The sequence below is a fragment of the Anas acuta genome, chromosome 6 (genome assembly GCF_963932015.1).
Source record: "Anas acuta chromosome 6, bAnaAcu1.1, whole genome shotgun sequence".
Taxonomy (NCBI): domain Eukaryota; kingdom Metazoa; phylum Chordata; class Aves; order Anseriformes; family Anatidae; genus Anas; species Anas acuta.
Window position 1 is genome coordinate 2,389,759 of NC_088984.1, and position 25,585 is coordinate 2,415,343.

Consider the following 25,585-nt stretch of genomic DNA (forward strand, 5'->3'; position numbering starts at 1 on the left):
ACACGAGGTGCCTTCGAACATAACCTCGTAACACACCTCTGGCACATGCTGGGTACTTTATAGAGGAGGATAGAAAGGAAAAATACTGAGCAGTTGCAGAAGGAGAATCGGAATAACCCAAGCATTGAGAAGGCTCGGTGCAGTGTTTTTTCCCCCCAGTGCTTTATGTTCTGCAAACCTTTCCCCGTTTGGCCTTATTAGCTGTGCCAGAGGTGCAATTACTGGTTAATCCCAGGGAGCAGCAGGGTTTTGAACAGCGCTGGATGGTATCAGGGCAAGACACGGCTACGTACAGCCAGCTCCGGTGCACGTGCACTGGGTGATCTGGTTAAGAGCGACTAATAAATAATTAATACGGTCTCGTAAAAGCCAGCGACACAAAACAAGGCTGTGGCTTGCAGTTGGGAGAAACAAACGGGACACGGGGATTGTTGCTGCTCCTCTCCTTCAGGAGACCACACACACGTACACGTGCCATAGGGGAACTTCCCAGTTCAAAAATAAAAGCAAGTCATGAGCGTAGCACAGAAACGGAGGGGTTTCTGCAGAGGGATTTTCCTGCGTAACAGCTCGTTTTCTGGAGGTTTGTTTTTGTCAGGGTCCTTCTGCTTCGCTCCGCATCTGACAGGGAAACCTGAGCGTTTCTAGCCTCAGGCCCCACGCGGATTCTTCCCTCTGTGATGGATGTTTACCTCCAGCTTTTGGACAGGGGGGAGAAAAAACAAACCCGAACCACGGAATGAAGTCCTTGTGTCCAGCACAACTCGTCAGCGTGGCCCATGGTGCAGATGCCATGGAAATAGTGCCCACGGAGCCTAACAATGACATCCTACAGAGACTTCTGGTGGGTTTCAGGTAAAATTTAAGCAGACAGAGGCCACAGAATCCCTCAAGGAATCAACAAATAAAAGTAGATGAGGTGTGGGAGCAAAGAGCGATGGCTGCTCCTGTAGCCCAGATGGTGGCTCCATCCCACTGCTGCCCAGGCAGAGATGTGGAGGAAGGCGCAGCAAGAGCCTGGGATGGTGCCTGGCCCATGCATCAGCCAGAGGCTGTCTGGCTGTTAATGGGGGCTGCTTCTCCCAGGGGAGACTGATATCACCTCTCAGAAACACCTCGGGCAAGTTATGGTGGAGTAAAACTCTGCTTGGAGTTGATGAAAAGCAAGATACGCTGGGGGAGATGTTAGATGCATGCTTTCAACACAGGGCCTTCAGTCTGAGAAGGTTTCCAAAATGTTAATATAAATTATTACTCAATTAACACCTAGATGTCCTCCATAAGATTGAAACCCAAAGGGAGAACATCCTCCGTGGTCAGAGCCTCCAGGTTTTGTCCTCCAGATCTGGGCAGGGCAAAGCAGGGGCATGAAGAGGAGAGCACATCCCCACCTTGCACACCTCACCCATGCCCTTCTTCCTTAAGGTCTTCCTTGAGCTCTGGGGCTGTGCCTAGGCATAAATCTTTTGTGTTCCCTACAGGGAGCATGAAAACATTTTGTACCTTTATTTTCTGGGTCCTATCGGTGACTGCTGTATCAAACCTAAACATCAGAAGCTTTTCATCACAACTGTAACAATTCCCCAATGAAATTACTTTTTTCTGCACCATTTTACTTAGTGTATTAGCTTCTGAATCCATCAAGGACTTTAAGCCACCAGATTATTCTTTTAACCATATCGCTAACAATTATCTTCCTCCAGAGGTCCAATCCCTCAATTTTTTATTTATTTTCAGTTCAAAAAAAAAAAAAAAAAAAAAAAAGTGTAATTCAGTCAACTTTCCTATCTCCAGCCATCTACCTGCACTGGATTCATACCAGAGAGATTTACAGGAGTTAATGGCAGCAAGGGTTGGAGGTCAGCTGAGGAAGCTCTGAAATTACTTGCCTTAGGACAGCAAATTCCACAGCAGCTGCAGTGAAGCGCAGGCATAATGACTGCTGAGATTGCGCTGCTGACAGATGGAAAAAAGGCTCAGTTACCCACGCAGCCCCAAAATCCTCACACACGGCGTGGCTTTGCTCTCGACATCCATCCCTTTTGGGTCAAGGCATCTCAGGAGGCTTCCCCGTAACGCCAAGTCCAGGGGCAGCACAGCCAGGACGCGTGCACCCACGCTGAGTGCAGACATCAGCTCAGCCACGAGGGTTTTGGGTTTCACATCCCATTCACACCCCGCAGTTCGGTGATGAATTGCGGAGCTGCCCCGCTTTCAGTATCCCAAATTGCTCTTTCATCCTCCGGAGGTGTCTCTAAGTCAAGTTGCCTCACGCTGCTGCTGCTTCTCGCCTTCTCCACGCCAATCTTTTGGGGAAGCTTCTACTATCAGATGGCCAGCACGACAAATTGGGGTGTCCTCTTTCATTTGCTTTTGGCTTCTACGAGCAGAGAGCTCAACCTTTCCAGCAGTACTTTATCCTAGGGGGCCCTGCTTTGCCCACAGCCGCCTATAAATTCTCAGCAACTTCTTGTAAGGCTGGTGGTTAAACGTGGCAGGCTAAACAGGCAGGATGGAGACGATGGCATGAAGTGTGACATGAGGAAATGAAAGAGGCACATTACGCTCACAAGGCAATGCAAAGGAGGGAAAGGGAGAAGGGGAGACCTCCACGCTGCTGGAATTAATCAGGAGCTCCCTGGGACGGGGCCATGGGAAAGATAAAGGTGATAAATGAATGAAATGCCACTTCTTAAGCAGAGCAGATAGAAACGCTCTCACTTACTAAAGAAAGAAAAAACTAAGATAGCAATCTCTTTCTCAAAGAGCTTTCAAATACGGATTTTATCCAGAGTTTGAAAAGGGACTTGTATAAAGGCGCTGTACCTCAGCACGCAGAGCTGGGCAGTATCGCTTCCAGGGCGTCTGTCATCCGAGGACCCAGAACCGCTTTAAAACCTGGACGAGTTAAAGTCTTCTGGGGTACACGTGGGATTTGGGAGGATCACCGTGACTGCACTCAGACACTCAGAGGTGCAAGACAAACGCTCATGTTTTATACAGACTGCTGGACTCAATGCAAATACACACTACTCAATTGTAAGAGCAAGAAATTGCAAAAAGGTAACCTTTGTAGGGTGAGGGTAGATTGTAAGTGTGAAAACTCTGTTTTTACCCAGCATCTTTAATGATTGTTTAGATATTATTCTGCTGCTCATCCAAGGAGAGACATCTTCAAACATCAGCTCCTTTCCCAAGTGCTGGAACACAAACTGGTGGAGAAGAGGAGCAAAAAGGGGGAGTGAGGGAAACTTCAGAGGATACACAGGTCAAAAAAGAGAGAACAGCTCCAGGTCTAATTAGACCCCACCAAAACCAGCCTTCCCCTACATCCTCCCCATTAAGAGTTGTTGTTTTTCCATGGAGAATGCCCAGACCCTCCAGGTCTGGTTTGCAGCCACAGGCAGAAAGCATCCACGGCTCTCAAGGCATTGATCCAGCATCCCCCTGGAGAACCTCTCCTGAAGATTCATTTCCTAGCTGACCGCAAAGAACTTCAGCACAAATTTATCAGGAAAACTGGTTATAGGAAAAGACAGCTTTTGAATCAGGAAAAAAAAAAATAAAGCCCAGGAAATGAAGTTCCAAAAGCCCTTGATCGTGACATTTCAGATGAACTCAAAACTTTTCATCGATGTTCACAGAGCTCAGAAGCACCCTCACCATGGGGCAGTCCCACGAGCTCTCTCAAACCTCCGTGAGTTCAAATAAAGCTGAAACATCACTGCTGCCAGGCATCGGCACGGAAACCTGACGGGCCGACTTTCATGCAAGCTGTACTAGGGAAAAAAAAATAAATTAAATTCCTTCATGTAATGCATTTGCTTATAATTATGTCCATAAGGGATATATAAACATATGTTAAAGACGACATAAATCTTAATCAATGGTTTAGAGTTGCCAAGTGTTTCAAGGCATGCATGTCTGCTTGTGCATATTTTTGCAGCATGCCAGCCAAGTGGGAAACAGCACAAGGTCTTGGCCAGTCCTCAAATACCTTAATGTTCATTTAAATTAAACTTTTAAAACACAATTTAGCGGGGAGGCAGCGTTTCAGCTGCTGAAAATCGGAGTCCTACAAATGTGATTTAGAGCCTTTGCTCATTAGCAAACTATTAATAGTCTACGTGAAGAAAAGTAGAGTGGCTGCGTGTCAAGACCAAGTCTAGGATTTCTTGACAGGTCTTACATGTATAAATGGAATATTTATTTATAGCTGCAATAACAGAAAAAAGCTAGTTCTGGAAATGATTCACAATCAGAAAGGAATAAATCGTGAGTTGCATGTCATCCCCCTAAAGCCCCCAGCACTGCTGATGTTTGACAGATATGGCAGGAGCTGTATTAGATTTATATTACTTTGAAAGAGAAGCTTATAAACTTTGGCTTGTCAAAGCATTTTCTGAGTGAATAGAAGCAAGTTTCAGAGAGCTGGAGAACCCTCTCGGTGAGGGATGAAGTTCACCTGTGCAGCAGTGTCACCAAAAGCAAAATATTTGGGGATCAGAGAAGCCAACACCCCCAGCAACCCCAGCCACACAGCGGCATCCACTACAAACACTGCTTTGACATTTTAATTCCCACAAGTGGCTCTATGCCTTGGTCAGCATGCAATTAAACAAATAAACACAACTGTAAGCAAAAGAAAAAAAATCAAAACCAAGTTTTGCACCTCTGCTGCAGTTACTGACAGATTTTCCATGCTAAACGTCACATACAGACTCTCCCCAAAAAAAGTTTGAGTCAGTTATTCACCAGAATCTCTATTTTTGGTACTTTTACTTATACTAACTTTTCAAGTCTGGAGTTAAAGTAATTTTAAAGTCACCTTAAATTCATAAACACCAGATAATTCACTTCAGGTAGCATCCAGCCATTACAACATAGCATGGAAGTGTAAAGAGCACATACACAATGCATACAAGCAGGACTCTGGTGTAAAATACCAAGTAAAACAGAAAAGTGATGGAAGACAGCCCACCCAAAATATCTGTACATCATAAGTGAAGCAAGGTAGAAAAAAATGTTTTAAATTATTCCTATTAAACCTGACTGCACTAATGCATCCCATTAAAACACAGACCAGAAAAAAAAAATATTTTAAAATAGAAAAATCCCACATAACAAAACTTGGTGTTCTCTTATTTCACAGAGGAATAGACAGGTTCCCTATAGAGCCTGCTGGGCTCTTTCTATACGGGACCAGCGGCTAAGGTGCTGTCCTACAAGGCGTTAAGGACCAGAAATACCAATGCACGAAACCCAGAGTTACAAGGTCATGTAACACCCGCAAGGAGTTTAACCTATAATTAACACTCCACGGCAGGAATGATTTAGAGCCCGGTGCTTACCTCTGTCAGCCTCTGTAATAAGCAGCTTCCCAACAGGATTTCATGTCGCTGTAGCCCTTTACAGTCGCCCTACAAAGGGGAGCGTTTCCCCAGACTTTCCTCCTCCAGGATTACAGGCGGAGAACAAGAAACGTTCCCCAAACCCATTGCTCCCTGAGCATGGGTTTGAAGGGACCCCCACCAAAAAACACAGAAGGGAAACAAAAATTAGGTTGAAGTGAACCCTATAAACTGGCTTGCAAATGCACAAATAAGCTTAGTTATGGGATTATAATAAAATAATGATAAAGAGCCAGCTCTCCTTTGAGCTACCACCACTTGTAGTTCTGAGCAATTCAGGATGAAATCCCCGTAAGGAGCTGAAGGACAGTGAGTAGAGAAGGATGCTCTGGTTTTAAGAAAGTAACGATCATCATCAGTTCTTGACAACCTGATGTGGTTTTCTGAATTGTCCCATTTTCCCCCCTCCAGTTCAGTCGGTCCTATCGACTCTGGGGCACAGCAGCAGTTCATTTCCTCACGGGGATCAAGAGACATTACACAAAGACTAAAGAAAAGCTGGTAAGAAGTAATGAGTAACAGCATAATAGAAGAGCTCATTAATAAAATATGGTTTCCAGGAGAAGGATTTTTAGTTTTTTCAACAAATTTGAACCAGTGCCAACCTGCAGACACTAACCAGGCACAGCAAGTGTCCCTTGAACCAAGGGATGCTCCCTGGATAACCAGGTGTATTTGGATGTGTGTTGTCCCTGTGGGTCAGGCAGCTGAAGTCCTAAGGCACCAATTAAGGGGTCCCTAAATCCCAACCTGACAACTTCAGAAGGTTGAAAGTGATTTCACTGGCCTACAGCTTTATGGAAAGTATTAACTGTGGAGGAGATATGGAGCATAACTCGCTTCCTACTTTAGCATTTTATCGAGAATGATATCCAAATCTTTTTCATACTATTTTTTTTTGAAAAAAATAAAAATTTCATTCTCAGCACTACTTCTTGTCGCTGACAAATCCCACCACCACCACCTAACACTACACAAGTGAACCACGAACAGCAGCAGGCTTTGCAACAATTTCTCTAGCACCTCCCCACCTCTCCCCCCAAACTCAGGTCCCACACTTCGCACCAAGGCCAAATCATTTTCCTTCCAAAAAATCAGAAGTCACTTTTGTAGAGGATCTGTTCTGACAAAAAAATAAATAAAGTAAAATAAAAATTCCAGGAATTACTTCTTGCTTACAACTTTCCCCAGACCAGAGGAATACGTCCCACTTTGGGGGGCTCTGCAGTGAAAGCTCATTAATGAACCGTTCTCCATGAGGCATTTCTGAAAAATCTGGTTTGCTGCCAGCATGAGCAGACCAACTCTGCATGGCGACTGACCCTCAAACAGAGGGAAAGCATTCGCACTCAGCACAGCTCTTAATCAGTTATCAGTGCGGTCTCTCTTCATCAGCAGATAATAGGCAAAGTAAATGAACATGCAGTGTTACGGGATTGCAGTGCTAAATATTTGAAATGTGGAGTGGATTCGGTAATAGAGGAAATGCATCCCATGCTTAAAAAATGCTTGCCTCTAGTATCTTGGAGGTATTTTCCAACCTAAATGATTCTAAGATAACATTTAATATTCACCCTTTTGAGAACAAATAACGATAAATACAAATAACATTGCCATTTGCATTTCTGGATTTTACTCATCTGTGCATCTTTGGGGTCCTTGGGTGTGACCCATCTCACCATTGCATAGGCACCACAAAGCCTTATATTGAAAACCCATTTCATACAACCTAGGTAGCAAATCATGAAAGCAGCAGAGATAGTTGGAGAGGCCCCAGGTCCAAAGAGAGCACGAGCTATCCCACATGGCCCTGAAATGGGACTGCTCTGGGCAGAAGCAGCATTTACAAGGTGCTTATGGGGAGATGATAGAATATAATCATGTTCTCTTGATCTTCAGCGCCTCTATAAAATGACAAAGCCTTAAAAAGAAAAAAGTACCTTTAAGAAACGCATCACCAGAGGACGCTTTCCTCATGCAATAACTGGGAAGCATTCCCAGTGAAGCTCCAGGCATCCCTACACAGGCAAGTCACTGCTGATAGAGATCAGGTGGGGGCACGCGGCATTATTTGGTAGAATTGACCCATATCTAATAAAAGGACTACATTAACCAAGCTCACCACGAGATTATTTGGGTAGAGCAAGGTTTTACCTTTACCAGCATCAGTTTTCAAACAACTCCTGATACAGCACGAGCACGGGGTCTGAGCACACAGGCAGTGACCACACTGGATTGCTTTTGGCCACCAGGGGCTAACAGCAGGCAGGGGACCCTGCGAGATATCTTACACAGCACCCGGGACCTCCTTTAGTTTACAAGCACATACACAGCACTGGTTTAAAAGTCCCAGCCAGCCTGTGAAAATGCCATGCATATTAGTATGGAATACAGATAATATGAAAACAATGATCAAAAAAAAAAATCAGCATTGTTTTTAACCTTTTTTTTAATTAAAAAAATAATTTCCATATGACTTCTACACTTTATCTTACATCTTACTCTAATCTTCAAAAGGGGATTGTGAGCACTTGGTCTTTTAACGCCCTACCCAAGAGCTGATGAGTTTGCAGTAGGTGCATTCACCCACCCCACGATGTAACCTTACCTACCTCATCTCTCCGATGACCCCCAGCTGCAGACTAAACTTCTAACACAAACATCTGCAAGCCCAAAAGACTCGTATACTCCATTCCTTTCAGAGATTTTGTCTTTTGACTGCCCGAGCTGTTTACATTTTGATGTCCTAGCCCCCTAGAACAGCTTTGACAGGCTGAGGCACCCGCTGCTTTTCACAGCTGCCTTCACCCTAAAACGAGTTCAAAACCAATCAGCCAAAACCAACAACAAACAACCAAAAATGAAAAACCCAGGCCTTTTCTCTGTTTTCCTCCAAAAAGACCACTCTGAAAGGCAAAGGGGAGGAGGGACAGCTTGGCACAGCACGGAAATGAAGACCCCACAGCAGCAAAGGGGCAGATGCCTGACAAGTTTGGGAAGGCTGGGGGGTGGTAAGCACGCGTCCCCACATGCTCCACAGGAACTAAAATCCTCATTACACTGAATATTTCCCTTCCAGAAGGATCACAGAGCACACCCAGAGAACACATTTCAGAAAAAGGCCTCTGCAGAGCCACAGGGATGCCAGAGCCCAAGCTTGGAGAACTTGGGAGGACAAGAAGGATGTGGCAAGAAGAGAGCTGGCCTTTCCTCCAGCAGGAATCATGGTCTGCAAGGTGACTGCTACAAGCTATAGATGAAGAAGAAATCTTCAAATTAACCCCCAAGAACAGCGTCATTTCTGTGACATTTTCTGGAGTTTTCAGCTTTCAGGTTACTCCATTTTCTGTCCTGAAATCCAGCCAGCTTTGGAACTCCTAAGCGTTTCCTGCAGCATTAATCTCATCAATGTTAGAGTAATCCTTACAGCTAACTCTCGTTATTTCTTAAAGCCATGTCAGATCCATGCAAAAGGCTGCAGCATTTCATCAGGGATGACATTTAGGCTTTCATTTAGAGCAAGCAGACAGCCCACCACCACGCCAATCTCCAGCATAAAATTGCAGGCCAAATTACATATTTCTGTTATTTACTCAAAAAATACAAGTTATCTAATTGCACAGCAACACCCCCACGTGAGCAATGGCCATAAACACCCTGGTTCAGCTCCCAGTGCTAACTGGATACCATGGTAAAAATCCCACCAGCTTTGATGGACCAGCACCCCACTCTATTTAAATTCCTTCCACATCATGAAAAATGAGGCTTTACCAAGCACACCTCACAAAGCCATTTATGTATCACAGGGTTCTTTGGCAGCATTTTCTTTTTTGTCCCCCCCATCATCAAACAGGAAGGAACAAACTGCACATCAGGCTGGAAATACTAGTCCATCACAGAAAGACACAAACCCAAAGAAATGTGTTTGATAACTGATTTCCTAGTGACCTGCATGCTGCCTGCATTCAGCAAGGGGAAAAAGAGAAAGAAAAATCAAAAGTATCACTATACGTTCAGAAATACCTATTTATACATCTATCTAAATATAGATATTTAGATATCTACTGCTCAAGAAAATAGTGGCTTACATCATCCCTTCATCCAACAGGCACCTGTGAACCCCAAAATCTACAGTGAGCAACAACAGCACCCCTACCTTCTGCTCTGCACCTCACAGAAAAAAGCCAAAAGTGGAGGAGATGTAAGGACCAGGAGGATCCTCAGGCGCTCTACAAATTGCTTCTGCTCCAGGTTATCTTGCTGCAGTACAAGGCAGGAACGGCATCCCCAGGTGAAGAGGGGCAGGAAATGTGCTCCTCCTGCTCCTGCAGCTGCTGGCCGTTTCCTCAACCTGAAACACCTGCAAACAGCATGTGCTGCAACACTGAGTGCTTCTTCCACAGAATTTCTAGGTTGGAAGAGACCTCAAGATCATCGAGTCCAAATCGAACATCATCATGATCCTTCCAGCATCAAGGCAAACAGAGAGGCTCTGTGGGAACAGCTAGAATGGGGTTTTGTAGCTCTTTTTCTTTGAAGTTTTAAATTTCTTTTAAGTTACTTGCTATAAAATCCCAAATCAACATTTTATCCTGTTTAAAGAGCTGGCTCTGTGCTGTTCGTTGCCTTGATTTGGAATTTTAACCTGTAGCTAGACCTCAGAGCTCTTCTGGTAAGTTAAGAGGCTAGTGTAAAAGTATGGTTAATTTTTTGACACTCTTCTAATTAAATAGTAAAAAATTATTTTCACAAGGATCGAAGAACTTTCCTCATACCTGGTCCAGTTTGTCTTAAGCAGCAAATGGATTTGTCGTCTTCTGCCACAAAGTTTTTCCACCAGCAAATATTTCGGTACTTTTAATTTAAGTGGCACTTCTGGAGAAGATTTAAAACAGCAGCAGAGAGTAAGAAAGTACTGTACAAACCAACACTGAATAGAGAAGGGTTTCTGTATTTAAACTTTTAAAAATAAGTCTTCTGTAGACTGTCTGGTGCAATGTAAAAAATAATAATAAAAAAAATAATCATTATACATATACATCACAGAACAACATTTATCTTTCCTCAACTGCATAAATTGATTTACAAACCATTATTTGTGAACAAAAATAAGATTCTTATCGGTTCTAAGGGCACTACAAAGGGATCATTTTGCCCATGAATGCCCATGAGTTTGGCACCCACGGTTTTTACCCAGTGCCTCCTGTCTTTAGAGACAACCCCCTGCCCCATTACTGAGCAGAATGCAACATTTGCACCCTGCTGCTGGAGGCTGGGAGTACACAGAAGTGTTAGCAAACTTTTCTGCTCTGCATGTAGTTATGGACTTGCATTTACACAAATGGCTCTTCCAAAGCTGCATGGCAAATTTAGGCATTAACAAGTAACACACATATTAATCAAAACTGAGATGCATGGCATACATACATTATGGAGCCCCTAAGAGATTATTTTTCTTGAATAATATTTTTGAAAGTTCCTAAATGATAGATGTCTGAAGAGAAAATACGGGTGATACTTCAATCTATTTAATAAAATAAACAAATTCTACCATAAATTAAGATTGCCTGCATAGCCGAGCATTAGGAGTGTCAAAAATTTGTGCTGTGAAGGATTTTAGCACTAATCATTAATGCACATTGCTTATCCTACAAAGTCAGAAACGCAAATCAGAAACATAATCAGAAACAAAGATTTTTATGTAAATAAAAAGCAGCAAAGGTTAAATGTGATAGTGTCAAATTCCATACTCCTTCAGCCTTTCTGTGCAGCGCTAACAGCTTTTGCATATTTGTTTTTCTAGAAACAATAGACCTGAACTTTGCAATAACCAAGGTAGTGATGTATCAAGACGACTGGAATTGATCTTGAATATCCTGCACTTCTGGAATTCAGTTACATTAAAAAATAAACCTTTGGCAACACCACTTCCTCTCATAAACCCAGGTTGCTGCCTTTATTGTTAGTTTCTTTAAAAAAGGATAATTAAAATCAAGCATTCTATTTTGGCACGTCAGTGGAATTCTTAATTTTATTTTTATCCTAGGCAATTCTTCAGCAAATAAGTAAAAGCATTTAAATTATAAGCAAGTTTCTTAACTTTTCAGTTTGGCAAACAGAAAAAAATAAATCAGGTCGACCAAGAGAAATGCCGACTGATCCACACAGCCCCCAAAGGTCTCCCGGCTGTTGCAGAGAACCTGAAACCCATTTCCTCTGTGCCTGAGCCCACCCCTTGGGCTGCCTTCCAGGGTCTTCCTGGCACTCCCAAATGCTCTGAAATGGCATTTGCAGTGTAAACAAGTGTCAGTGCTTAGATTATTGTTAAGTTATTTACAGTAAACTCAGATAAGACTCTAGGGCACTTTGAGGCCTCATTAAGATTGCCGTAATTATTCCCAGAAATGGAATTATGGAAGCACCTAGTGCTTAGAGGCAAAAACGGGAAAAATAGCATGGCCCAAAACATCCTGTTCCAACTCAGGGACTCCCTGTTGAGCACAGAGAAAACGTGGTATGATTTTCCCTAAGAGAAAAGCTCCAGAAACCTGTAGATCATGTAGCGAAAAGATGACATCTAACGATGAAAAGTAAGGAACAATCTTAATTATGTCCGTAGCTACGTCTGATGCCAAGGTTAATGCTATGGATCTGTTACCTAGGGATGATCTTTGAACAAAAGAAGTATTTCCACAGAACATCCTTGGCAGCTTGGCAAGTTGGGTGGCACAACATTGCTCATCAGAACCCACAGCCTGAAAAGCCTTGACTTAGACAGCAAGAATTATTGTGCATTGGCAAGGAAAAAGCGTTTCCATCCCACCTCTGTAACTCTGCAACTGCCTGTCAACAACCACAGACCGTTTTTTAAACATATTTATAAGATCTAAAAAGCGTTGCCATTTTACAACATACACAAAACAGAAAACATTACAAAAACTGTTTTTTCAATTGTTAGCTTACACACATTTGGTGACTTAAAAGAGCTAATACGTAAGCCAATATTAATGCTTAAAAATCCCAGTTTCTAGGGTTACTTGAATTTACTTGAATTTTTCATAGATCAATTTTGCATCTCTTTGTAAAACTAAGTTTTTACAGTCCCTCCTCTCTGAAAAACACTCCAACAGTTTATTGCAATATTAACCATCTCCTTTAAGATAAGAAAAAAGTTGCGACAAAAGATCAGAATAATCATACCGGTATAGTCATAAATGAATAACAATTTTATTTACAAAATGAAAAAAAAATGAAATGCAATTTTTCAACCTTGTTAGGTCAAATCCTTAGTTGTGCTGCCATATATATTAGGGTTGTCAGAGGAAATTTGTGAAAATGGTGGGGATTTGGAAGAAACACCATTAGGCCAACAGGAGCAGCCAAAATGTGTTAGGATTTAGGATCGTATAAAACCACACTGAGAGAAATCATCTAAAATCTGTACCTGCCGGTCTGTATGATAGCAAGTTTGCAGTGTAAATAACATAAGAACATACGGTAGAGTATTAAGGGTTTAGTACATCCAGCTGTAACCTAAACTCTGTTATTTGCCATCTTTGCAGCCGTTTATCCAGCCGACGAACAGTCATCTAAATGATCAGGATTCAAATAATCAAGCTATGCAAGTATGCAGCATTAAACACCACAATACTGTAATAAAAAACAGAATCTTGGCCCAAACTTTTCAAATATGGGTGGCAATGCTAGATAAAAGGGATGTCCACGGACCTGGGGTATCCAGTGTTGACTTCTTACCAGTTGATCCAGCAAGGAAAACAGCATTTCTGGGAGGATCTTCGGTAAACGGAGACCAAACATAGCAGAGTCCTCTCCTTATTTATAACAAGTGCATACTTAAAATTTTAATGAAAAAGTTATTGCTTGACAATAGCTGCAATTTGAAATCCATGGTATTATTGCTGCATTAATACAAAAAAAGACAAGCATTCAGAAGCTGAGGTGAGCAGCTGAAGTGGCTGGGATTCTACTGCAAGAAAATAATCCCATTGAGGGAAGATGAAAATTCCATCTTAGGTGCTCAACTAGCTCGTGATTTTGGGACAGAAACTCTACACAATTTCACATTGTTTTATAATTCAAGTGTGAGCCATTGTATAGAAAAGAGATAAGAAGTACTATTTTGCATTTCTTCCCATAGAAACTATAGCTCTGGTCAAAATAGAAAAAATTCCCTTGTGTATGTTTTCTCTGAAAACCGTAACTCAAGATAAGCTTACACACACCTGTGGATCAAGACAAGACAGTCCATGTTATTTATGTACAGTGAAAAGTTTAAAACCAGTTCCCATTAAGATACAGGTTGGCACACAGTCCGTTGAGTTCCCTTTTATCTCACCAAGGAAAGGGATTGTCTACAGACACTTTTCACTGTTCAAGAAACACACCAACCATACATGCTTTTTCAACATAAAATAGTGAATTATAATAACTTGATTTCACCCCACTGCCTAGTCACCAGTGGGTTTGCTGTTGATTGTGTGTTTTTTTTTTTTCTATTTGTGTCTGTTTTTTTTTTAAATACTGCAGACCATTTGAAGTATCTTCATTAAAATATCCCAGGACTTCACGATGTACACGTGTCTTCCCACTGTCCTCTTACATTTTATGTAGTTGAGAAGTATCAGTGGCTTCTCCTGGCACATACTGAATCTTCTTACCATTTCTGCCAGCCCACGGAAAGGCAAACCCTCTCGAGCACAGGTACAGGAGGATGCTGCATCACGACAAGGCAATCATCACGACTGACACAAGCACTGCGATGTTCACTGTCCACCTGCTGCCATCTGACGTTCTCCGCGCGTGCAAGACAGCAAATACTGCATTTGTGTGATTGGTTGGGATCTCTACGTTGCAAATCATGCCTTCACAGCAAGAAACACATTCCTGTTGAGAAAAAGGAGATCACTGGACATGGGGCAATTTGGCATGGATGCTGTCTGCTTCGTCTTTGGAGTCTCAAATCTTTCATGTTAAAAATAGCTCCTATCCAAAGCTTTTAGAAAAAAAATGATATTTAAAAACTATCTCAAAACTGCATAAAATTCAATAACAACTTTATGATATATAGTTCCTTTGCAAAAGCATATGAAAGGTCAGACTATCACCAAAATATTTTAGCACTACATATTAAAATTAAAAATAATTTAAAAATTCTAAAATGACTGAAGAAAAAGGAGGTTGCACCTATGTCCACAGTTGTGAGAAATTCTAAGTGAAAGATTATTAAAATATCAAAATACTTACAAAGTGTTTGATAAAACACTTATCAAAATACGTGTTTTTTTTTCAGATCGTGCCAGTGCCACTGAAAGTCTCACAGGGCAAGAAGGAAACTGGACAAACCAAGAGTTTTACAAAGTGAGATAAGGAATATAGTAGCAGCAGAAAGACTCAAGACTGCAACCTCCCTTATAAAAATGAGGCAGCAGTGTTACAATCCTTAATCATAGCAAAGGCACCAGGATGGTGTCAGCCTAGTTTTTCAAGAAAATTTTCCAATGATGTTGGTTTAATAGGTCTGTAAATAGGATTTTTTCTTTTATAATTTCAGCAGGTTTTATGCTACAGAAAATCACCTGTTACCTCTTCTAGATTTCTGCCATCAATCTTACGTAACAAATTAGAGTTTTCTTTATAGTACTTTATGGGCTCCCATTTGGAAATTATTCTTCTGATAAATGTCACAAAGCATTTGGCTTCTGCCTTCCACAGTTTATTTGGCACAGCTCTTTGTATCTTGTATTTTCCTTTAGCACAGGAGTTCTTTTTTGGAATGGCTGCGGAACAAAACAAAGTATGTTCCAAGCCTCTTGCTAGTCTTACTCTGTTTTTGATGACTTCCCACTGTGAAAATTAATTCCCTGAGTAAGGTAGCCAAGCATGGCTGTTCAGAGCCACCAAAGTCTTTTCAGAGCCAATGTACAAAAGGAAACTCCACTGTTCCTACAAGCAGTAGGAACTTGTGGAGACAACCAACATGGAATGTGCATCCCAGTATTTTAGCAGGTAGAGCATCAGATAGGGGATCAGATTTACTTCTAAAAATCCTGAACACCCACAGCATCGCAGGTGCATCAATGCAGGCTGCATAGCCTCCTTGGGTGCCTTACTCAGAAACCAAGGTGCATGCATTGGATGCACACTGTCAGTGCACCAGAAAGCTCAGGTGCTTTTCTAGAAGCGGTTATTACGTGCTGTCACACACAGAGGACAGGAGGAAGGAGGGGGTAGTTACGCTTCAGGTGGTGAAATTTAATTTCTGTTGCTAAGTACTGGAGAATACATCTTGGCACATCATCTTCAGCTCAGAGGAAAAAACAAGAAGTGAAATGGAAACCTCAAAACCAATGTGCTGCTCCTACAGCAAGAGCAGTGCTTACTGTGTGACCGCTTTCTCTGTGATGATGGCAGCCTACAAAATGGCACTCCTCTCCAGTAGCACATTTTTTGGTGACTGACGTACTCTTCCCATGGTCTGTGAAGAGATGAACTGTCAGACAGTACTGAGTACCTACAAAATAAATTTTAAAATGTTAATTTTCTTACAGTATGCAGTCTTTTACAGGGTTAAAAATCTTCACACGGTTTAGCAAAATGTTCCCATAAAAATGACGTACTTGGGTTGTCTAAAGCCATTTTTCAACTTGATCAAAACACCATTTTGCAAGAAATTAATTACTGATGAAATCTTAAGCTTAACTGATCCTTCAAACCTCCAGAAATTCTGCTATCACTTAATTAGCACTGTAATCTACACATTTATCTTCCTTTCTCTACTCTTTTTTTCTTTGTTTCAGACATGCTTCCTCATTCCAATAGTTCATTTCTTCCCCTTTCCCACTGTTACTATGAATAGCACTGTGAAGAAAAATGAGGAAGCATATTTCCATTCATTTCTCAGTATCCATCATCCCCTCATACAAGTATGGTCCCTAGACATTCAGGTCTTGCTTATCACACGCAAGCCTACAGTGACAATCGTATCTCGGGATGGAAACCAAAAAGGAAGGCAATTCTTAAATGTTTTAATAACATCCTTAAAAGTAATTCCTAGAAAGCACATGGCAATATATATCTATATACATACACATACATATATCTATATAAAATAATATTTGCACTGTTGCTTTGCACTCTGAAATGGTCAGAATACTCCCCTCAGCGAAAATCATATGACTCATTATTACTAATAAGGGCATCACTGTGTTGGTATGTTAATCCTTTTCACTTTGACTTCTACAAGATGGCTGAGGCAGGGAGAAACAAATTCAACCATTGTGGAGAATCCCCTTCGTGCAGAAACACTTACTTTCGGGACACCATCTATCTTCAGCCCATCTGTTACAGTTGTAGTTGTCCACCGCATTATCGCAGGTAAAGCACTTAAAACTGTTTGGAAATGGAGTGGCTTTGAAAGTATTAAAATACAGTAAGTTGGCAAATTAAAACAAAAAGAAAACAAACATTTAAAATAGTATTGTGTTTGCACACACACACACAGACATATTACATGCATGTACATATTTTTAATGGCCACAATCACCTACATATTCATCATTGCTAGATAAATAAAACCTATGAAACAAGTTTTGTTGAAAGTTTCCGTATCTTTAACTGTTTTTGCTATGCCTGATCATTAAAACGCCTCCTCCTCTTTCCATTCTCTCACAGTCAAGAACACCATTTAAACACTGGTGGGAAAAGCAGGAAAGAGGGAGCATCTTATATGTATGTACACGATAACACATCTGCATGTATGTTTGTACAGACACACAAACACAATCTGCATTGAAATGGCTTTTGATTCTTTTGATGAAAAAACTACATCTTCAAAAGCAGCTTTAGATCTTGCTCTCCAGCTTTGGAAATTTCATTCCCTTTGACAAAGGGATCAAGAGGACTACTTTAAAAGCTTATTTACATGACATACATATACAGATGAACTTGAGATGCAGTTTCCTAGATGCACATATGTACCTAGCGTATCTAGCTGTCCAGAGTGTTTGAGATCTGTATCAAGAAAGTGTTCTCCCTTAAGAGAAGGTATAGGGAATACTTCTGATGTTAGATAAGAGGCAAAAACATGATGCTATTAGTGACAACTGGCTTCACAGGTCTCACAACATTTTTAATTACCTTCAGCTTGAATTAATTGCAGACTGCATACCTATTCTTTCCCTTACAAAAACCCCAACAAGATAAAGGACAAAGACACCTGTTCTGTATTATTTAGAAGAAATCCATTGCATAATGTTTTCTGTAGGAAGTCATTTCAGAGATAGAAAGTATAACAAAAGCATATAAAATGTGAAAACTACTGCTCTGGTGCATTCTTTAGTTTAGCAATGCATGCAACAGTTTGTTTTCATTCAGTCAACATAAAATCTTGGAAATAAAATAAACCGCTACGGATTAAAAAGCAATAGTTTTATTTTTCAAATCTAGCATTTCATGTCTGAAGAAGAAAATCCTGTAAGAAACAAAGGACTGAAAGAATATGGCAACTAAAACGTTAAGCTACAATTGCACACACAAGAAAAGCATAGCCGTCTACTTACGGTCTACTGGAGGCCTCACATTGTAGAAGTTGATGTTCTTTGCTGAAACCCAGTTCCCTGAAAGGACGAAGAATGGAAGAAAAGCTCCAACCAGCGCGTGACAGAATAACAACATGCTGAACGTTGTTGTTCATGAAAAGCAAAACTCGTAGGCCTAGGAAAGAAAAGGAACATGTTTAGGAGGAATCATAAACAACTGAGCACATGAACAACAAACTTCCTACGAACCAAGTCTGAAACCTTGAAAATTCAGTCTGCAAATCATTACTGGGAAGATGGCTAATGCAAGCTACCTCATTAACAATGATGAACAATCCAAAGCTGAGCAGTTACTGCCTTCTGCTGGCCAAGATCCTGTACAAAGTAGTTAAGTTTCCACAAATTTAAGAACATAATTTCTTTAATCTATTTGCCCTTGCAAGCAATGTCAGTCTCATGGATAGATGCCTTGTAAGCATTCCTAAAAATCAACATCAGGACAGAGATCCTTTATGTCCTCCTTGAATCAGACAGAATTACACACCATTAAACAAAGCAAAATGCAGATTGTGGGAACATATATATATATATTTTTTTTTTGAACATGAACAGCCTAGAACCCAAGATTTAACCGATCCAATTCCTTAAGTGAAATAGATCAGTGTATGCCTGTTGACTTCAGTTAAGCGACACCAACTGAATTAAATCTAAGTGCATTTATCAGTGGCACGGCATTAAAAATCATGAGTGTAAATTAGGTTTATTCCCTTTGCATACCAAGGAAATGTCAAGCAAGATACTTGGTGGTGATACACACATTTTGGAGAACTGTAAATAGAACATTCAGAGAGATGAGACAACCATTTTGGGTGTGCTTTGTGCATTTCTTTGGGCCCTTTTTGCTCTTTGGCAAGGTTTTTCCGGGAGGAAGAACTATCCCATTAAATTTTTGGTCAGTTTTATATTTAGATGTATACACACACACACACACACACAGACAAGTTTGTATGGTGAAATGTAGCAATACTGGACCTAGTTCAGATATTAAAAAGTAGAATCATATTAAATGGCACTCAGCCCATGCAAATTCCTAGCAGGATAAACAAGCTCGAGAGGAGGCTCCTGCTAAACCTGAGACGTTGCTTTGCGGTTCCAGGTGAATTCATTCAGAAATCTCTCTGCATCCCCCTGCACCATGTTGACGTACGCTAGGCCATGCAGGAAGCTCTGAACGGTTCCCAACACTGAAATGAAAATGTTCCTGACAAGACACGGCAGAGAAATCACAGGACTTCCTTCTTTTTCCTGTTTTTCCATTGACGCATACAGGAATTACTTGAAAGACTTTTGCCTATGAAGCAATCAAGAGAAAGTTCAGCTTTATGCCTTGGGAGCTCACCCGTCCTGTTTAGGATCTGTTTTTTAAACCATGGCTTTCTGGATAGATTTCAGTAGATACTGAGAACATCACAGCTTACCTCTACTTACAGTGCACCTCCAGGACTCTTTTATGGGGATGCTCCAGACTTCTTCTGACTACAGCCCAGGATCTAGAGCAGAATTAAGAGAAAGAACCTGTGGAAAACAAACAGCAACTGATCATCAAAATTCTGTCCTGAAGGAAATAATCAGCTTAATTACTGTTTGCTTGTCTTATTCATATTAAAAATGAGGATACAAAAACTACCGTATTTCAGAGTTTCTAACAAAAGACCCAAAGAAGTACCTGAATGAGCTCTGTCCTAATATAGACGTACAGTTTGCCTCCTTCCTATGACCCCAGTCTTATAAAAGACAATGAGAAACAATGAGCCTACTGAGTCCTTCCATGAGGAAGTGTACTTTTCATTTACCTTTTTTTTTTTTTTTTTTGCAAGGGAAAAATATTTTTCAGGCAATTAGCTGGGTGGGACCAGACGAACATATATTTCGTAATCTAGAGATATCTATCAAATCTTTCAACACACACTGTGACCAAAATAGAAGCACTAAGCAGCAGCAGAGTAATATAAAGGAGTGAAGATGATCATCAGACTCCAGACTGAGGTTATTAGCAAGCTATGTAGTAAACAGGTCCCCCACAGTTCAGTCCTTACTTAAATAGGAACACAAAAACGACAGCCCAAATCCTAAAAACACTGCAAAGTCCAAAAATAAATGTAAAACATAGGTACAGTTCTTTCCAGCTAAGCATGAGTGCTGCACAGTGATATTTTACAGGACTGAGGATGGTTTATAACCCCCTTGACTTGCCTCATCACCATTACAAGCGTACACTTACTCTTAATGCTGCTTTGAATTTGTTGAGACCCAAACCTGTGCATCATGACTTGACGTTTTTCCGCTGTCCCAGAGAATTCCCATTCCAAGTTCCACAGACAACATCTTTTTAGACAATAATTCCCCATATTACCAGTCCCACACTTCCACTTTAACCTATTTTTTATTAGGAGTCAATGCTCTGACCAAGAGAATGAATCACCATGGCGCACCAAACCCTTTTAATACTCCAACTATTATTCCAGATGAGTTGAGGTGCTCAAGTTGATGTAATCACAAAATTAAATAGGTACCAGAAGCAAACTACACCATTAGCATATTTCTATAAAATTATACCTGCCATGAAAACGGCCAGCCTTAGGAAAAGATAACATCTAGAGGTGCACAAAGGTTAGCTCAAGGGATCTTCATTTCCCACACGGGGGAGACCCCTCACGTGGTGAACCAAAACCAAAAACGCCTCAATCATACAATACAAAACATAGTTACACACCACTGAATTAGCCAGCTCTTGCAGTGCCTCCTTTTCCGCAGAAGTGGAGGACATCCTTGCAGCCATACCCTACATCGAGGTTTTCCTAACCCTGCCTATCGATTTTTCATGATTGGCACCCAAACAAGACGGTGAGGTGCTTGGTGTGACCCCATACAGCCATTCACTTTCACATTAATCCCATTTATTGCTTAATTTTTTCAGATTTACTCTGTAGGAAGACAGGGCATTGTGCATTTCAGTGCACAGTAGTTGCAAAGTTCATCCCCTTCACTACATTTTCCGCAGTTTCTACTCAATTGAGGAAAAAAATGGTCTTTATGGGGAAACTGGGCTGTAACCCTACCTGATGCACCTGGGCAGCACATAAAAGGCACAAGGACACGTGTGCCAGATTTCTGCAGACTCAGGCTCTCTCCTGCCCTCTCCCCCACGTTCCTATTGCTTTCCCTAGGGACACTCACGCCAAATGGAAAATTTTCGAGGAGATAAATACAGAAAAGCTAGTCTTCAGGTGGTGGGAGGCACAGCACATTGACCTCACAGTTTGCTGTAGTCAAAGGTGTCCTTGTTTGCTAAGCAGGCCAATAAATAATGGATGTTCTTTGAAGTAGCCGTAGTTACACAGCTGCACCAGGAGCCATTTTCAAATAAAATGGGAAAATATTGGCCAAAAAAAATAAAATAATAATAGCTTTCATATCATCCAAAATCTTAAAAATGCTTATTTTCTTCACAGCCTCTTATCTCTGCTCTGCTTTCACACAACATTATCTCAGAGTATGAGCAAACAGTTCATTAGGCACAATTAGGAACTCTCGTTAATGAAGGAAAAACCTGTCACTATATGGAAGATTAACTTATGTAAACAAGACAAAACGTGGAGACAGCACTCAGGGGGTGAGGGAGGAGGACCCGAGAGGGACGGGCTGTTAGCATAGGCTCTGTAAATAACCTGCAACCTAGACACATTTCAAGAAACCCATGAAGACAACGGCAGCATCAACCGATGTGTTCTGTAAGGTTTGACACTTGATTTTGCAGCGTGTAAAGGAGGAGTAGGAAGCAGCATGCTCGATTTCTGATTTTAATAAAATTCAAGTCTGTCTACATTGTTTTTCCTGGCAGAGCCGATGGAGGATTAGCAGATTTAACATCAGATATGCAATGCAAATGAAACTTCCTCCTGTCATTTTGTAAGCAATCTTCAGGTGCTATTAGATAATTGTGAATGCTTACATAAAGCTTATTAAATAGCACTTCAGGACATAGGAGTTAGACATACATAGGCATAAAGGTATGTATGGTAAGGGCTGCAAAAGTTATAACACCTGACATCATCAGGTGCTCCCTACCTCAAGTCAGAAAGGGTAAAACTGACACTCTGACTTACCTAAAAGGGGAAAAATAGCTCCTTGGCTCCCTCATGTCCTAGACAAACACTGCCACTCTCATGTTTTCCTCTAGAGACCACTTCATTTGATCTGTATGCCAGCATTTACTACATTTCAAAACCCAGGGAGTGAATAAATAGGTGGAAAGACTGAGAGAAAAGCTTAATTTTCTGTGGGAAATAGGCAGAGCACACTTAAATTTATTTAAAGGGTGAAAAAATGAAATGAAAAGATTAAAAAGCCCCAAAATACTATTACAGATCTGCAAAATAAAACTGCTTGGTACACAAGTTCTACCTTTCCTTACCCAAGAAGTTGAAGTTTCCTTGTAGCACGTTACCATTAGAACAGAATAACACAGGAAAACAGTTTTTGTGTTACCCTGACACATATCTGCAACTAATAACACTGACAAAATAGAATTTATGCCATCAAGATCATTTTAAACCCGCTTCTTTACCTTCACCCACAGCATACTTCACCATGTCTGGCATTAAATTTGGTCTTAATTACCAAAAATTATAGAGTTCTTTATCTGAGGTCTTACACAAATAAAACACATACAGGTCTGGTAACGTCAACACCATTTAGCTTGGGGTATAATGCTGGCACGGGAAGCTGTGATGCAAACACATTCTGAGACATGGAGGTGTCTGAGTACTGACACAAGGTGTGCAACAGCAATGGGTTTGAAAAAATTGATGTCTAATTAATGTGATAAATCTCAGCAATACCACTCAAGTGAAGGATTTGCAAGGATTTGCAGGTGTTTGTTTTTAGGCTCATACTAAGGAGATCCATGGAATGAACGCTGCATTGCAATTCATGTTACATATCGTTGCTTTTATAGACAAAACTGCTCAGCAAAGACAAGTTTTGAGCTCTGACATTTATTTTAAAATTCAGAATCCTCAATCATCCTTGAAAAGCAATTTATGCTATCTAAAAATCCATTAATGAGACATAAATTTCCTATTCCCTTCTGCAAATATAGAATTTCCTCAGACAACTGCACTTTGTTAAGCTATGCATTTCACACTCCAGCTTGTGACAACTTCTATGTATCACATCTGAAATGGTTTTAAATCCCTCTCTCCCACCTGTGCAAGACTGGAAATGGGAACTTAATACTACTCTAGAGAAAAGAGATTAGAGGAATAAGCAGTGCTTTTACTTTCCTTGCAGTAAAATCAGATGAAAGGACTGATCTACACTTGTTTTAAAACTGCTGCCATCTTGTACACATACAATTTGCCTACCTATGACAACACACTTTTGCATTTCTCCTTCCCCTTCCTTCTCCTTAACAAAGCTTAAAATACCGACAGAATTATGCTTTTCTCACAGTTCATCCATTTTATTATAACCAGCAGCGCAGGAACCACAAGCATCAGTAGATACTGAAGCTGACCTAACATTTTAGGCTTTTTGCTGAGCTCCTCACAGCACTTCTGCAAATACTGGTTTAACAACATTAATTTTGCAGAATATTTTGGTACAGCACCATAGTGTATTAAATGGAAAATGCACTGAGTTAAATTCAACCTCAGAGATATGCTTTTTCACTTTTCCAGGAGAAATCCTATTTTAACACAAACTATGCCCAATATTCACAATTACATATGTCAAAAAGTTACAGATGCCCTTCTAGACTGTAAAACATAAAACACACCAGGCAGTAAAAACGAGAACCTACTTGATTTCCACATGGAAAATAAATGCTACTTTCTTTTTCAAATTAAAAATTAAAATTTGCACAGAAAATATTTAGCTAGGAGAAAAGCTAGCTAGGAGTTTACATGCAGCCCTATTTCAGATCTCAAATTCCTCATAATCTGTTTGAACCTAAGAAGGCACGGGTGAAGCAGACAAATCAGAAGGTACAACACTTTCTGCATCACAAAGGCCATTTTTCACGAGCTTCATGCTCAGCTGTATCTTAAAGCTAAGATTTAAGCTACGCACCAGCTGAGTTTATAAACCTGGGAAGAAAACCTAAAGCTTTTTTTTTTTAAGTCAGCACTGATGTATGGGGTAGATTCACTGACATCAGCCTGCCCTTCTTTACTCCTGGTCATTACCTCACTGCTGTTGGTCTTCAGCTGGTTGGGAAGAGTAATGAGGACAAAAAGGTCAGTCCGTGCCCTCTCCTCCAGTCTCAGCTGCACCATTTTCCCAGGTTACAAAGGGTTTGGTGTCGCATATATACTAACACAAATTCTGAGCTGAAGAACCTTTGTAAAAGAGCAGCACCAACTGCTCCGCGCTGCAGTTGGGGAACCCACGCAGCCGCAGTCAGCCATGGGTTTATGTTGGCAGGCTTAATGTGTGAAATGTATAGTGCTGCTACTTGTCTGATACTATCTTTGTCTCACTTTCACATCAGCTTCCTGGTGCTGTGCGATCCCTGAGACTGGAAACTTTCTGATCTCCTCGGACCTCTCCTCTTGCAGCACGCAGCACGTTCAACTCCTTACTGAAAAAAAAAATACAACTTTGAAACCAGAAATCTTTTCCAAGGTTTATTTCCATGGCCCACATGGTGCTTACGTCTACAAAAAGGGTTGACTTTCATTGCAGGCATGCTGGAGTTAGGGAAAGAATGAAATTCTGATTACTGTCAGGTCAATGCAGGATCTACTATTGAGTAGCTATCCGGTTAATGTATAAAACACCACGCTTGAAATCATATTGCTTACAAAGCTGCACTGCAGCCCAGTGTCATACATCACATCTAACATGAGCAGCATTGCAACATAACTAGTTCTGAGCAGAGAATTAATCATCGTGTCACTGATAACACTTCTGAAAAATGTTTGGGGCCCAAAATCCCCTCTCCTCCACGTTACTCTTCCACATTACTAAGGCAGACGCTTGCAGTTGCTAAAAACCCATCAAGTATTTGAGCAATTCCCATTATTCTGCCCTACACAAGCTGACACAACGATCTCATCTTGCAGACGTAGTTCTCAGTAGGTGAGCTCTAATTGTGCTCACAATTTCCACCCGTTTTTCTCTTTGAAGGTTAAGACCACACCACTCCAAAGGAATGGATGCTTCAAATATGGCTTGAATACTTCTTGACAGAAGGTGAGGATTTTTTTTTTTCTTGGTAATTTAGTATATTCTACTTGAGATACAGCCACTAATGGAGAAGACATGATGAAAACCCCACTTGTCTGTTGGTGGTACCCTGGTTTCTGCAGCCCCTTCTACCTGGACTCTTCACTCTTTGTTGACCACCAAAGAGTGAGCTGACGGGTTGGCACTGAGGAGAGTACTTTTGGTGATGCCTTTTAGAAAATTATTAATATATACGACAGAACGTTATCTACACAGATTTTACAGCTTTGTCTTATCTAAAGATTAACTTGGAAGATAGATCCAGGGTACGTGAACTCTGCAAAGCAAGAGATGAAAGGTGGCCAAGAGAAAAAGGCGTTATTTTCC

General features: G+C 40.9%; 1 protein-coding gene and 2 long non-coding RNA genes across 13 annotated transcripts in view; 1 reads left to right on the forward strand and 2 right to left on the reverse strand.

Moving 5' to 3' along the window:
- Positions 1-1,751: 1,751 nt before the first annotated feature.
- On the reverse strand, positions 1,752-3,775 carry LOC137858778 (uncharacterized). Its single transcript, XR_011097992.1, has 2 exons — positions 3,116-3,775; positions 1,752-3,004 (listed from the first exon to the last, which is right to left on the reverse strand). It is a non-coding gene; the product is annotated as an uncharacterized lncRNA (long non-coding RNA).
- Positions 3,776-6,848: 3,073 nt separating this feature from the next.
- Positions 6,849-9,145, forward strand: LOC137858781 (uncharacterized). Its single transcript, XR_011097993.1, has 2 exons — positions 6,849-8,422; positions 8,491-9,145. It is a non-coding gene; the product is annotated as an uncharacterized lncRNA (long non-coding RNA).
- Positions 9,146-10,904: 1,759 nt separating this feature from the next.
- The window catches only part of LYPD6B (LY6/PLAUR domain containing 6B), a 42,136-nt gene continuing 27,455 nt past the window's right edge, over positions 10,905-25,585 (reverse strand). For 7 of the 11 annotated variants that reach the window (XM_068687008.1, XM_068686999.1, XM_068687003.1 and 4 more), the window contains 6 exons: positions 24,511-24,611; positions 19,447-19,543; positions 17,990-18,143; positions 16,741-16,839; positions 15,812-15,942; positions 10,905-14,315 (listed from right to left, as the gene is read on the reverse strand). In XM_068687008.1, coding sequence (XP_068543109.1) covers positions 14,151-14,315; positions 15,812-15,942; positions 16,741-16,839; positions 17,990-18,104 — 510 coding nt within the window. In that variant the 5' untranslated portion in view covers positions 18,105-18,143; positions 19,447-19,543; positions 24,511-24,611 and the 3' untranslated portion in view covers positions 10,905-14,150. Of the gene's footprint in view, positions 14,316-15,811; positions 15,943-16,740; positions 16,840-17,989; positions 18,144-18,217; positions 18,279-19,446; positions 19,544-24,510; positions 24,612-25,585 lie in introns of those variants that run through there. The other 4 variants (XM_068687010.1, XM_068687007.1, XM_068687000.1 and 1 more) reach the window with 4 other exon arrangements.